This window comes from Cygnus atratus, chromosome 5 (genome assembly GCF_013377495.2).
Source record: "Cygnus atratus isolate AKBS03 ecotype Queensland, Australia chromosome 5, CAtr_DNAZoo_HiC_assembly, whole genome shotgun sequence".
In the NCBI taxonomy this organism is placed as follows: domain Eukaryota; kingdom Metazoa; phylum Chordata; class Aves; order Anseriformes; family Anatidae; genus Cygnus; species Cygnus atratus.
In genome coordinates, this window is record NC_066366.1 from 17,531,801 (window position 1) to 17,546,758 (window position 14,958).

A 14,958-nucleotide genomic window follows, 5' to 3' on the forward strand; every position below is an offset into this window, starting at 1 on the left:
AGGTTTCTAAGTTGCATAATTTTGTGCATTTAGAAAGTGCTAGGGACAGACATAAGGTACTCCTCTGCACCGTGTCTTCCCTGTTCAATAATCTTCAAAGAAAATGTGCTTCTCTACAGCTACCTTGATGATACATAAACCCCAAACATTTGCCTACATATCAATGATCATTTTAATTAAAATTCTGTAGCATTCTTTTGAATTCTGGCATCTGGGTTTCAGCAAATTCAGCAAGCAAAAATGCTTATGTTTGGAATGAGGCAAAAGACCCTTTTCATAATTGCACGTATGCCTCATGTGAAATGCACCTTAGCATTTTAGGTTGGATACAGAAATAATGCAATATGAGGGATTGCAAAGGAAGGCATTGTTTTATATATACTTTCTGGTTTTTAGGAATAACAGAGGAAGAACGGCAGTTTTTGGCTCCTCCTATGCTGAAGTTTACCAGAAGTCTTTCAATGCCTGACACCTCTGAAGATATCCCACCACCACCACAGTCCTTACCGCCTTCACCACCACCACCTTCTCCCTCTCTGTACAACTCTCCCAAATCCCCAACATCAAGGAGCTATGGAACTATTAAACCTCCATTTAATCAGAATTCAGGTGCAAAAATTTCTTTGGTTAGGCCTGAAAATGTGGGAACTATGATAAGGGACAAAGGGATCTATTACAGACGAGAACTGGACCGCTACTCTCTGGACTCTGAGGATCTGTACAGTCGGAGTGCCACATCTCAGGCAAATTTCAGGAACAAGAGGGGTCAGATGCCAGAAAACCCATATTCTGAGGTCGGGAAGATTGCAAGCAAAGCAGTTTACGTGCCAGCCAAACCAGCGAGACGGAAGGGGATGCTGGTGAAACAATCCAATGTTGAAGACAGTCCAGAAAAGACCTGCTCTATTCCAATCCCAACAATTATTGTGAAAGAGCCATCCACCAGCAGCAGCGGGAAGAGCAGCCAAGGGAGCAGCATGGAAATCGATCCTCAGTCTTCAGAGCAACCTGGGCAACTCCGACCCGATGACAGCCTAGGTGTCAGCAGTCCATTTGCAGCAGCCATTGCTGGAGCAGTAAGGGACAGGGAAAAGCGGCTGGAAGCAAGGCGTAATTCTCCAGCCTTCCTTTCCACAGACCTAGGAGATGAGGATGTTGGGCTAACACCACCAACACCACGTATGAGGCAATCTAAATTTACTGATGAAGCAATGTTTAGTAGTGAAGATGGCTTTAGACAGCTTATGTCACCATCTCCAATTCCTGCACCTAGAGAGCCTGAAAATCTTTTTAATAGCAGTGAACCCAGCAATCAAAGTGATTCAAGGACATTAAATGCTTCGTCCAAAACGAAAGGTACTGAAAACAGTACAGTGGCAGCTAAGCCCACGAATGCATCCAGCTCAGATAATTACGTTCACCCAGTCACAGGAAAGCTATTAGATCCAAACTCACCACTAGCCCTCGCTCTCTCTGCCAGGGACAGAGCCATGAAAGAACAAACACAGCAGATTCCAGGCAAAGGGGACACTGTTAAGCCTGACCTTAATAAACCACTTTACATCGATACAAAGCTGAGACCCAATATTGAAACGACATTTCCTGTTACTGCTACTGTCACTAGGCAAAATACTCGCGGCCCATTGCGAAGGCAGGAAACTGAGAACAAGTATGAAACAGATGCAGGGAAAGAAAAGAAGGCTGAAGAGAAGAAAAACATGTTGATAAACATTGTGGATACTTCACAGCAGAAGTCAGCTGGCTTGTTAATGGTTCATACCATGGACACAGCAAAGTCGGATGATGCACCTGAAGATGAAGAGGAAAAAAGAGCTGAAATGGAACCAAACCCTGAAAACTCCCCACCGGAGAGGCCAGAGGGAAGTGAGGAAGCAGAAAGTGAGCTGGATGTGCCTGCTGCACCTGAGCCACCGGCATCTCCCTGCAAAACCATCGTAGCAGCGAGCTCTGTCGACGACCCAGTCATCTTGCCGTTCCGCATCCCCCCGCCACCCTTAGCATCAGTTGATATTGATGAAGAATTTATTTTTACTGAGCCACTACCACCCCCCTTAGAGTTCGCCAACAGCTTTGATATCCCCGACGACCGCTCAGCTCCCGGTTCGGCTCTAACAGACTTGATTAAGCAAAGAAAAAACGGCACACCTTCACCCGCGCCATTTGCCCCCAGCCAGTCAACAAATTCCTTAGACAGTAAAAAGCAAGTGGGTCTTTCAAACTGTCTGCCTGCCTCCTTTTTGCCACCTCCTGACAGCTTTGACAACGTCACTGACTCTGGGATTGAGGAGGTAGACAGTCGGAGTAGTAGTGACCATCACTTAGAGACAACCAGCACTATCTCAACAGTGTCCAGCATCTCTACCTTATCCTCAGAAGGGGGTGAGAACGTGGATACTTGTACAGTCTATGCAGATGGGCAAACATTTCTGGTGGACAAACCCCCAGTACCTCCTAAGCCAAAAATGAAGCCCATAATCAACAAAAGCAATGCACTTTACAAGGATGCGCTAATTGAAGAAACTGTAGACAGCTTTGTTATTCCTCCTCCCGCTCCGCCCCCACCTCCAATCAGTGCACAGCCCAATATGGCTAAAGTTGTTCCCCAAAGGACATCTAAGCTATGGGGTGATGTGACGGACGTGAAAAGCCCAATTCTCTCAGGCCCAAAGGCTAATGTTATTAGTGAATTGAACTCAATACTCCAGCAAATGAACAGAGAGAAATCCTCAAAGCCAGGGGAAGGATTGGAGTCACCTACTGGAACAAAAACCGCAAGTCTCAGTACAAGGTAAATGCAATTAGCAAAATAATTTACTAATAAAAGCTTGCTTTCTTTTCTTGCCTTTACTAACTTCCCCTGTAAATCATACAGATTAAAGAATGTGCCTTTTATTGTACATATTTGTTTAATGAATAGTCTATGACAAACAATTTTACAGATGAGAAGAATTTCCTACATTGTCAATGTTTCAGTAGTCTACAACATAGGATAGGAGCTTTTTGGTATTCCCCAATTTCAGAGACAGTTTCTACAAGCTTATCAGTTGTTTTGACATGAGTTACTTAGATTTCTCTTTAAGTGGCTCTTTTCTCTTTTTTTTTTCTTTTAAAATGTGGTAATAATGTAATTTTTGTTCAGATTTTTAACTTATTTTGTCTTCAAACAGGTAAAAAAGTGTTTTTGTCCAGGCTTACTTCACATTCACTGCTTGATGTTTGATTCATGCCGGTATCGCTAATAGTCATATCATGATATTTATCATGATATACCACCATATCATGAAATATAAATCTGTCTTAGGAAATTACTCACTGAAATCACTTTGCACTGTTCATGTTTTTGCTAAATGGTTAATTTATAATCTTTAGCACTCAGTATTATTGAATGTAAGTTCTTTCTATTGTCCCCATTTGCTAGTGAATAGTCTATGATGTTTACAGGTTCAAGAGCATGGCACATTTCTCCCAACAGTACCATCCTTTTAGTGCAGGGCAACACATTTCCATAGAACTGGTATCAAAAGGTACTTAGACAAAAAGTAAGTTACAGTAGTCAAACACCATTAGGTAAATGCACAAATAATTGTCACATTTGTGTTGAATATGGATATAAATATCATGAAATCCAAACTTAAGGGAAAAAAAGGAGATTTTGTTCATTTTACTAAGATCCCATGGTACTACTTTTCTGTGGCATGGAGTAGTTTGGCCTTACATACATTAGTTAAATGGACCTTTTACTGAAGTATCACATATTGTTTGGCCTGGCCTGCTCCATAGAAATTGATTTTTTTTGCAGAAATGTAGTGCTGATTAAGTTTGTTAAAAAAGATACCATGTAAGCAAAATTAAATAGAAATATTCTGCTGGGTAATAAATAACCTGGCCTTTGAAAAGAGTGTTCAAGCCATTCTTGAGTGTGCAAAAGAGTGTGCAAGCCATTCTTTGCATGCATAAAGATGTTTTGCACGTAGCAAAAGGGTGACTGTTAATTGCAAATGATTGCTCATTCAGAAAACAGTGTGATCGCAAGCCTCAGAGTCAGGTAGTTACATTATTTTCTGCAAGATGTAAGTCATTAAATTGCTGACAGGGAGGTATGGAGGTTATACATCTTCTAGAATGAAGGGATGGAAGAAAAATGCCAGAATTCTGGAATTCCTGTCCAGTAGTTCTTGACTAAATGGATCATAAATCAAGTTGCCTGTACAGGAAAAGTTTTAATACATGGGGAAAAAAATACAATGAAAACTGTACAAGAAAAATATATGTACTGGCTGCTTGATGAAGACAATCTTTGAACACAGTTAGCACGGCAAATGAACCCTTTAAATTTGAGAACATCATTGGCAAACATAAAATCAACATTTGTACACTAAGCTTGAATTTACATAAGTCTTGTCTTGCACGTCTCTGACAGTTTCAATTCATACTATTCTTACTATGTTCAAGAACACTATTTTTGCTTGGGCTTGATCGTGTTTCTTGTTAAGCCATATGAACATGTTGCCTCTGACTTCATATGTTTGATATATTTATTATCATGTATATTTTAGATTGATAGTTATTTCCAGGTGACAGTAAAGATATTTATCATCAAAGATATTTATCATCATCAGTAAATATATTTATCATCAGATTTTATTAGAAAATAACTGGGGAAAGTAACTACAATGTACTGTAAATACTTCAAAGTACTGCATTTCTGAGAGAAAAAATGAGAAGTGGAAGCAAATAATTACCTCTTTTTTTTTTCTTTTTTTTTGGTGTGTGTGTGGAAAGAAATTTAAACTGATACAAAGGCTTCAGAAAAAAAAAAAAAAAAAGCAAAAACTGCTTCCTTGGAGAAAAACAAACTGTCATGTATACGTGTCATCACATATACATTATACTTTAGAGAAAAATCTGACTTGGACAGCTATAGGAAATTATTTTGCTTCACTGTCCTTTAGCTTTTTAATTCTTGTAACTCAACTTTGGCAAATTACATAGTCTTCATTATGGAAATAGAGACTCCATTTGGAAGCAAAAACACACAAAGAATTATTTAAATCTGGCTGAAATCCTACTTCTTTCCTGAAAAGTCTGCCCAAATGTGAGTATTTGCTAACTTGAGAGAGGATCTTGAGATATAACAATCCTGAAAGACCTACGAGATAATAAATAAGAAAAGTTGACAGTGGAATAGAGCAGTAGAACTGTTGGCTGCTATCTGATCATAGATGAAATGCTTTCAGAGGTATATGAATGTAGATGTGTAGATGGAAGGTAAGAGAGCTGTATTTTGTTCTCCTTTGTTTTCAAAACTAATGTGATTACATTATTTTTTAATTCAGCTCCAGCTAATTAGGTGGATTGAAGATACTAAAAAGGATCAGAAAAGGCTACTTGGGGGTTTATTTAAATGGCATAAGAAGTCAGCAGCAGGAGAAGAGATCCAACTATGTACAGATATTTGAGATCTCTTTTCAAAGATGCTGCAGGCAATTCCTTTTTGTCTTACCAGGAGTGAGGTAGAGGGATGTCAGGTGAGATGCTCACTTGCAGAGTCAGAGGTGTGACTTGTCCATCAGCTGTGGCTGGCTATGTGGTGTCTGCCTGAGCACTGGTGCCCATCTCTTGCCTGCACTGCAGCAAGGCTGGGACCTGCCCTCAAGGGGTCGTGGCAACGTTAGCACCGTGGAGAAAATGCTCTGACTTCTGTCTTTGTTGCATTGCGTAAGTTTATGCCCTGGACTGCCTGCGTTAAGTTTCAGTTCTGTTCTTGAAGGTACCCACACAAAAGTGATGGATGTGTGGTAAACGCTTCCCAGACAAAGGCTTATTTTAACTGCTTTTACTCCTACCTTACCTTTAAAAAAGCTAAATAAATTATAGCCTTTCTAGCCCAATTGCATGACTGACACAATTTTTTACAAAGTCATAATATATTATGATCAGGGAATACCATCTTGCCAAAGTATTAAAGTTAATATTTAAATTGTAAAGCTAAAATTCTTACAGTTTCATGACTTTCTTCTAGTACCGTAAAACCTAGGCCAGCCAATTGTAGAGCTTGTAGCCCTTTTCTGTGAGGTAGCATTAGAAAGGGAGTAAGGAATTTTAGCTCTCAAAACAGAAAGATTCCTCTGAATAAAAGAAAAGTGATAAAAAATGAGTATATTCATTCATATCCTTCAGCCAAAGAGAAGCCATGGGAAGTGTTAAAAATAGTAACATTGTTCACATGCTCACTTGGATTCTGTTCATAGCACTAGGAGCCTGACGAAATTGAAATATATATTTCTTCATTGTGAAATATATGAAGCTTCACCCAGGTACCAGTTCTAAATATCTCTAGGAGCTATTTTTATACAGCCAGTAGACATACAAATGTGGTTCAGTCATGGCAAGTGCACCGTCAGGGTAGCATAGAGGTGAATTTAATTGTGGATAGTTTGGTAATGGCTTGTTAGAGAAACCCATGAAATAGATCTTCTTTATGTGTTTTTGATAAATGAGGATTATGAAGAGACTGTTTTACAGTGCTGAGCAGCATTTCTCTCTCAATTATTACATTAAAAAAGGACCCTATCTAGCTTTTTTTCACTGTACATTGGTTTAGCAGTAATTCTACACTGTGTATTTATAGTTTGCCGTGGTTCTTATGGAGACACCGAGCTTCAAGATTTTTAAATAGAGCATGGAAATGCCTGGCTGGAAACCATCTGCTTCTCAGTGGCAGTGACCAGCCATGGGATGGGAAGAGGAGACTGGTAGGGAAGGAAAAAGAGGAAAAAGCGGAAGGATGTATTTACTTAGTTTGCGCTAATACAAGTAAAATTGCGGGACTTGGTCAGAAGGTTCTGGACCAGAGCTTTTGAATGAGTGCTTGCTAATCCCACTCCTGATTTTGGCCATCATCTACTTTAAGAAATTTTGGAGATTATTCCTGGTGATACGAATTTTTATTTGCTCTGTCCACGTAGTCAGGCTCTCAAATCAGAGACCACAATATCTGACCATCGCTTCCTCCATTTCTGCCCAGCCTTCCTTCCTGGAAAGGTTCAGGACATTTGGATACGGGTCTCTACCTGAGCCAAATACCTAGAGCTCAGGCTCCAGTGGTGACCTCTGGTTGCAGTTCCTGTCCCTGGGCTTGGACACACAGGGGTGCAGAGGTTTAAAAGTGCAGCCCAGAGGGGTGCCTGCACTCTGCGAGCCAGGTGGAGAGGAGGGGAAGCGTAACAGCATCGCTGACTGGTAAGCTATAAATGCAGCGGTGCTATAAAGGCACTCAAGAGGCTACTGACTTACATATGGAGCTGATAAAAGACAGGGGGACAAGGCTACTGCAGGGTTTTTATCAGGTTAAGAGAGGAGTGCTCGCTTTGTCTGTGAACCCAGCAGTTGCTTAGCGACATAATGATCAAGTGCAAGCCTGCAAGATGGACTGAATAACACCAGCGTGATTAACGCAAAATAGACCCCGTGGCTGCGAAGGAGAAGAAACACAACCCCCAGTGCAAACACCATCCTTCCGCCACCGCTTCCATGTACTAATAAGGACTAATGAACAGCCGCCACTCCTGCTCTCTGCCACCACCATACCAAAATGATCGATAACTTTGCTGTAGGGAGGAGCTATTTATATTTTAAATGGTGCTCATGTTTCTCCGCCTGTGTTTGCAGAACACCCCCATGGCCTCTGTGGCAGGTTGAGCGTCACTCCTGGTAGTGGGAAGCACTCATTGCAAACGTGGGAGTTGTGGAGGATGCTTAACCACGCAGGATCAAGTCCTCTAGGAAAAATAACCTGTATTGTGTTGGCATAGCAAGTTTTAAAGATGAAACTGTCTATGGTCAGGGCTTTTGTGCATCTCTAAGGGGTTTCGTATCTGGAAAAGTTCCCATTTTTTCACAAACAGGTAAGGCAGAACTGAACTTAGCAGTGAGTCCTGCATGGGGACTGATTGTACATTTGGTTTCTTGTAAAATGTCTCCAGATTTCCCAGATTATGAAACGTGTATTTTGTGGAATAATTCTCAAGCCTTGATTTTTCAGTTTAATACTGTCCCATTAGCTTCACTTCATGTTGTTAACCATTTGTCAGCCAATTTCACAGGATTGCTTACTTTGTCAGTAATTTTTGCAGTTTCAGTCATTCCATTTTGTCATTTTTATTTGCTCTCATGACTGCTGTTGTCAGAAGAGGGTCATGCTGAAGTGCCATGAAGTAAGTGACGACAATAAAGCATAGAGTATGTTGTGCATTCTGCTTCTTTTTAATGCTCACTCATTGTTACTGCATTTTAGTAATTTTGATGTTGACTTTGATACAGATGTGGATTAGATTGTCCTAATCCAGAAATGGTAGCCATTCCAGAACCGTGTAAGGGATGCAATCTCAAACTGAAATAAAAGCCACTTTTCATCGGACAAATACTCAGCAAAGTTTTTTATAACGTGAGCACCTAAGAGTGGATTCCTGAACTTATGCTTGGACACCTAAATAGGGGACGTTGTTTTTTCAAATGTGTCAAAATTCTGCTGGATTTTTTTAGGGTATTTTCTGGGGGAAAGGGAGTGCAGTTTTACATGCTTATGCGAGGTTTAAAGTAAAGACAAACTAGCCCTTGAAATAATAAAGCTGTGCTGCAGTGGTAACTGATAATCCTTCCTCATTGGAAGCTGTGAGATTTTCCCTTTTCCTTCCAGCTTGCCTTGACCTTTTCTCTTCCAGCTCTCCAAGAAGAGAGGGCTGAGGCCACCTCCTGGTCCTCTGCCCCTCATCAACACCTTGCCCTTGCTGCGTGCTTCCAGATAGTTGTGCCATTCACATCAAAAGTGTTGGTCTTGAACAGCCTCCCACAGACCTTTAGTGATTATTCCTCGCTTCAACTGAACAGCGTTACCTGCAACAGACACTAACCATCTCTCAATTCTTCTCACTAAATAATGCTATTATAAGAAGCTCTGTATCCTGCCAGTCATCACATCAATGCTTGTTCTTAATCTTCCCCCAAAACAGATGATTATTGTCTTACTTTCCTACCATGCAATTTTCCTTTGACAATCCAAAAATACAGTAAAAATATTACAAGAGATGAAGGCAAAGTTTCAGTTTTGCATGTTCTCAAAAATCTGTGAAAAGTTATTTTCCCACAGTACCTCTGTATAGGGTCTCTTTTCTCTCACTGGTTCTCTTGTTAAGCTTTTTTCTCCAAAACAGTGGAAAACCTTTGTCAGAGAGAGCAAGTTTTTTGGCAAGTTACAGAATAAAACAGCTCTCATAAGAGCATAATTATTTGGGGGTTTTATTGGTGGTGGTTTTTTTTTGTTTGTTTGGTTTTTTTTGGTTGGTTGGTTGGGTTTTTTTAGATGAGAGGCTCCTAGGACCTATTGCGGCATGCCATCTTTCACTGATTTGCATTTGATATTAAGTTAACAGTAAATTTGAATCCTGCAAATCCAATTTAAAATTTAAAAGAATTTCTTCCCTACAAGCTGTGTTGATGGCTTTTCTACTTGGAGACATAGGAATTATATATTGTGGTTTTAATACAAGACAGCATAATAGGCATTACCATCAGTGCAGTCTTACAGCAGCAAATGTTTACAAATTAGTACCATATGCTGATTCTAATAGGGCAAATTTTATTTAAAATAATTATCAGACTTTTCACCTTTTTAAAATGAAATTTTGGTTTAGGCAGCTTTAATATGGATTTAATATGTTTAATATAACAGATGATCAAATAAAGCATACCAAAATTGCTCTTATTAAAAAATCTGGAAAACCCACAACACAACACAAACATGCCTGCTCTCCAGCTGGAATGTACTTGCCCCCTTACTGACCAGGATACCAGCCATCCATAAAATGCAGGACAGCTGATAGTTTCAAGGCTGCATCTGCATCACAGACTGTACTGTAGATGTCAAAAAATATAATTTGGGATGGATAGGAGTTGCACAAAGGCACGTATTTTTTCCTTGGATTACAATCGCAGTACAGCAGTCTCTGTAGCATGTTGGATTTGATATGGCAAGTGAAACAAGGTGGAAAAAGGGGGGGAAAGAATCTTGGACTGAAAGAGTTAGGACGGAAAGTCTGGAAATGTAATTGTGGGCTTCAGCAGGCTCGCATGACCTTCATGAGGCTGTCTGCCTTGTGAAGGCTGCAGAGCCAGCCGCAGAGCCAGCTGGAGCACAGCAGTGGGGAACAGAGCACAAACTTGGTTTTGCAGGTTGCTGAGTAATTTTGCAGACAGCAGTGACCTCAAGTTGCTGTGGTTACATTTCCTCTGATCTTCAGCTGGTTACTGTAAAACTAGTCCTAAATAGGACTGCTGTGGCAGCAGTGGGGACGTGTACTGACTCACAAACTCGTCTGTATTCCCAAGTGTGCAGAACAGCTAATAACCTCCTCAGAGGAGGTGTGTTGCCGTAGGAATAAGTCTGTTAATGAAGTGTCCCAAGCTTTCTGATCAAAGTGTTAACGTTTCTATTAGATTGAGTACTGGTGTGGCTATAAACTGAGCTGGTGTTGAAACCTCATTAATCAGCTAAAATATTTTTCTTATCATAGTTCCAGAGTCATATTTTAATAGTCAGTAGTCCTGAACCCATGGTCCGAGGAAAGGAAGATGCCCGCAGACATTTTAATACTGCTTGTAGCCATGAGAAGCCATTGCTCTGATCCAGGCTGACAGAAAGAGCAAAGCCTTTGCTCACCCAGTATTACTGCCTGTGCATCTGAGGTTAGGTAACACTAGTCTAAAGAATACTTAAAATAAGAGCACACAGTTTACTTTGGGGGATTTTGTTTTAGAGGCTTAATGTAGTTTATTTAAGGGAATAGTGAAAATGATTTCCTGAACAAGGACGTACAGGGAGTCTGTGAAATGAACCATACAGAGAAGCATCAGCAGAAATGAGTTACAAAGCAGATGCACCTGCTGAACCTGGAGCTGTTAGTCAGGTAACAGAAGTGATCTGCCAGTGTCTACCGTTATAGAAGATAAATTTGCATCATCCATTTGATATTGCCATGAAAGATGTGAATACAAAACTATAATTGCTCATATTTGCAATACAGGAAGTTTACATAAAAGGGTCACTGCAAATAAAGAGATAGGGAGAAATTTCCACATTTATGCAAAACTCATCCTGCCCTTCTTTCAATCACTAGGGCAATATTATCCCAACCTTTTTCAAAGCAAGGGTTTTTTGGATTTAAAATTATATCATGCCTTATTAAAGTGCATGAGACTCCTAATACTAAGTAGGTAGAAATAATTTGTTCCCCTTGGTTAGTAGAATTTAATAGTTTCTTGCCATACACTTTTATGTGTAAGAAGGCTTAGCTCTGGCCCTGGAAGACAATGAAAGCCATTAAGCTCCAAACAAATCACGGGAAGCACTCAAAACCTTGCCAAGTGTTTCCTTTCTTTTTTAAATTACAAAGACATAAGTGCTGAAAGTATTGTTCCTACTGTGTTTCAAGTGAAGTACTGATCTTTCAACTCTCAAAAAGATCCCCCTGTTCCCATTGAAATATATGGAACAACTTGTGGGAAATCAGTGGGATTGCTCATGCGAATAACATGTACGTTCTCCAGAAAGTTATTCTTAGTGCTTTTCTAATAACACAGTGTTGGAGCCCGATTTGATTGAGACTTGCTGTGATATGAGCGTGCTCTGAAGCTCAGTGTGGTAGTGCTGTAGGTTACCTGACATCTAGGTTTGTTAATTATGGGCTGAAGCCCCAGATGTGATGCAGGGAGTATGTAGGAAGAGGGCTCAAAACAGGCAGCAGCAAACCAAGGAAATGCTGAAGAAAGTCTCCAGTTCAAGGCTACCAGGTCTTACAAGAGTAACTGTGACTACAGTAAGGCTCAAATGAGAGAAAGGGATTAGTAGCCAATTATCATTGCCCCAGGTGAGCTGCCTACATTTTTTCTTTTGGGTAATGGATTAGAGTAGTTCACAGGGATAGCAGGTTAGGATAGATTTTGAGGAAGTGCTGGCACCCCCATCTTTTTAATTAAAATTTTAACCACTATTTTAGTCAGGATGTGGGCAACCAAAGTCCAGTCACTCCCTTTCTATGGACATTCATAATTACATTAAACTGAGAACCAAATCCAGTGAGACAGGCTAACCCTACACACCACATCCTCCATCCCAGCAGTCCCAGTGCTCTGCATGCAGGAGCAAAGCCTTCATGATTCCCTAGGACAGAGGAGCACGAGAGGGGTTCACAGTTGTAAAGCTGATCTAGTGGTGAGGGACATGCCCCAGAGAGAGCAGATGTGGTTTTTGACCCCTGCTGCATAGATCATTTTTGGTACTTCATTTCCTGGCCATTAACACAACATCTTCAAGCAGTCATTCAGGAAAAGACCCCAGCTTCTTCCATAACAGCACTTTAAAGATGAGGGCTCCAGAACCATGCTCTTTCTTTGTCTCTGTAAGATCTTTTCTTCACCGTGGTGAATCTGCATTATTAATAAAAGCATTTGTATCTGCCATTGTGCACCAAAGTCATCCTCCGTTCTGCTCTAGGCATGGGGCCATGCTCATCAGGCCTGGGGACAGTCTGGCACTGAGATAAAGAGGTCTTCAGTCAGTGTCTGTGTGAGAAATCTATCCACAGCATCCTCCAGGTCATCTTCTGGAGTCTGTGGCATCACTTCAAGGATAAATAGATCCTTTGGTCAGGAAATGCATGAAATCAGTTGGCTGAAGGTGTCCCTCATTGGTATTTTAAAACTGAAAAGCTCTGGAGCCTAAGGCACCAGAGTGGAAGAAGTTCAGTGGAAGATCCTGTAGTGGTCAGGCTGCCTGGCAGAATTGTCCGATGAAAAGTAAGGGCTGTAGGACTAAGCATTTTATGAAGTGAGCAGACCTGAACCCGGATCTTCTGTTTCTAAATTTGTTCTATGGCCACCACACAAAAGTTGGCTGGTCTGCTCCTTCACCCACCCTGACAGCCTCAGCAACAGTTAGCCTCTCGACCAGTTTCTTGTCTGTTTAGTCTGTAATCTGCAATTTCCTTTAGGCGGGAGATAGGTGCCAGTGACTTGATTACAACCACATCACCACTGGGCACACAGAATAAGAATTTTGTCTCCGTTAGTTTTTTAGTGAAACTGCCGAAGTATAATTTCTGTTCAGAAAAAAAAAAAAATGGACACAAAAGTCCTTTTATGAACCTTAGAAGACAGTTTTATTTTTAAAGCATGAAAAGGTCAGCTGAGCAGAAAGGGAAATAAGAGGAGTTTGGGGAGCATGTTCTGTGAGTGAATAGGATTACAAACACACATACCCAAAAATTCACTGAGTAGATAGATGCACAAAGACCCAAAACCTGAGCTAGTAATATGCTTCCAATACTTTCCATAGCTACTATTATTAGCTATGTTACCTTACGGTGTGTTGGACTGACAGGCTAAAACAGAAATGAAGGACTCACCTCTCCATGCAATCCGAGGAAGATCAACTCCTGGTTGCGCTGCACGGGTAACACAAAGTGCCCATGTGCTTATTATAGATGGTGTTTCTCATTTAGCCGAGTCAATTTGTTGTAGCCTGAAAAAGGAAGAATGTACTCTGGAAGGTCTTTTTCTGAATTGCTCATAAGCAAAGTTTTATTAAGGTATGGTAATCGAAGGTAATCTATGGCTTACCATTTATTATTGTTTTATGGGAAAGATTCAGTTATGCTGTCTTAGTACTTTTAACCTGATATTGCTCCTTAAAAATACATATATATGTATATATTCTAACATTCCAAAGCCATGTTTGCCACGTGTTGATATGGACAAACTTTCAGCTGGTAGCTGCTGTGTCTAACTTTCTGTGTCTGTTTACAATTTCAGGAGCACAGAAGTCATGAGTACTGTCTCAGGTACACGAAGTACAACAATCACTTTTACTGTCCGACCTGGAACCAGCCAGCCGATCACACTGCAGAGCAGGTCCCCAGACTATGACAGTAGGACCTCAGGAGCAAGACATGCTCCAAGCCCTGTGGTTTCACCAACAGAGATTAATAAAGACATCATGCCTGCTCCTCTGACTGCTTCTGCTTCAGCTTCATCTCCTTCTCCAACTTTGTCCGATGTATTTAGCCTACCCAGCCAGCCCCCTTCTGGGGACTTATTTGGCTTGACCACAGGGCGCAGCAGGTCTCCTTCTCCCTCAATATTACAACAGCCAATCTCAAATAAGCCTTTTACAACTAAGCCTGTCCACCTGTGGACTAAACCAGATGTGGCAGATTGGTTGGAAAGTCTAAACTTAGGTGAACATAAAGAAACATTTATGGACAATGAAATAGATGGCACTCATTTACCAAATCTACAAAAGGAAGATCTGATAGACCTTGGAGTGACTAGAGTTGGGCACAGAATGAACATAGAAAGAGCTTTGAAACAGCTGCTGGACAGATAAGAATAGCTATTTTGCCTCACAAACTTTTGTTGATAACTAGAGATGGGCTGGTACTGAAATACCCCAAATGCCTTGTCTGTCTGCGAGTGCCAGCAAAATTAGGGGGGGGGGAAAACAGTTTAATTCCTGGTACTCAGGTAATGCAGACTGTGTGCTACATGCCCAAACATAAATCTAAATATGTACACGAGTGGGGCCATTTTATTTCAAAGTTGTGGGGAGATATGAGAGAGAGAGAGAAAATTGTTAACTTTAAAAATATTACCATCTATTTATAATACCCTTATGCTGGAACCATTACATACCAGTTTTCTTTCATCTTAAAATTGCAAGCAATTTTATTTTATTTTTTTTTTATTTGAAAGGCACTGTATTCTCTTCTTGACATTCATTCAGTCTCCCACCAGGCTTCCTTCCCCAACCCTTAGTTTATTTTAAGAGGACAGATTGCTTCATTACCACTCAAATCTGTTTTTGTTAGCAGAGGCAAACTATTG

General features: G+C 40.7%; 1 protein-coding gene across 2 annotated transcripts in view; it reads left to right on the top strand.

Annotated features, from left to right (window-relative positions):
- The window catches only part of SHANK2 (SH3 and multiple ankyrin repeat domains 2), a 307,767-nt gene extending 293,306 nt beyond the window's left edge, over positions 1 to 14,461 (top strand). For both annotated transcript variants that reach the window (XM_035552219.1, XM_035552220.2), the window contains 2 exons: positions 397 to 2,809; positions 13,888 to 14,461. In XM_035552219.1, coding sequence (XP_035408112.1) covers positions 397 to 2,809; positions 13,888 to 14,461 — 2,987 coding nt within the window. The remainder of the gene's footprint in view (positions 1 to 396; positions 2,810 to 13,887) is intronic.
- Positions 14,462 to 14,958: the final 497 nt, after the last annotated feature.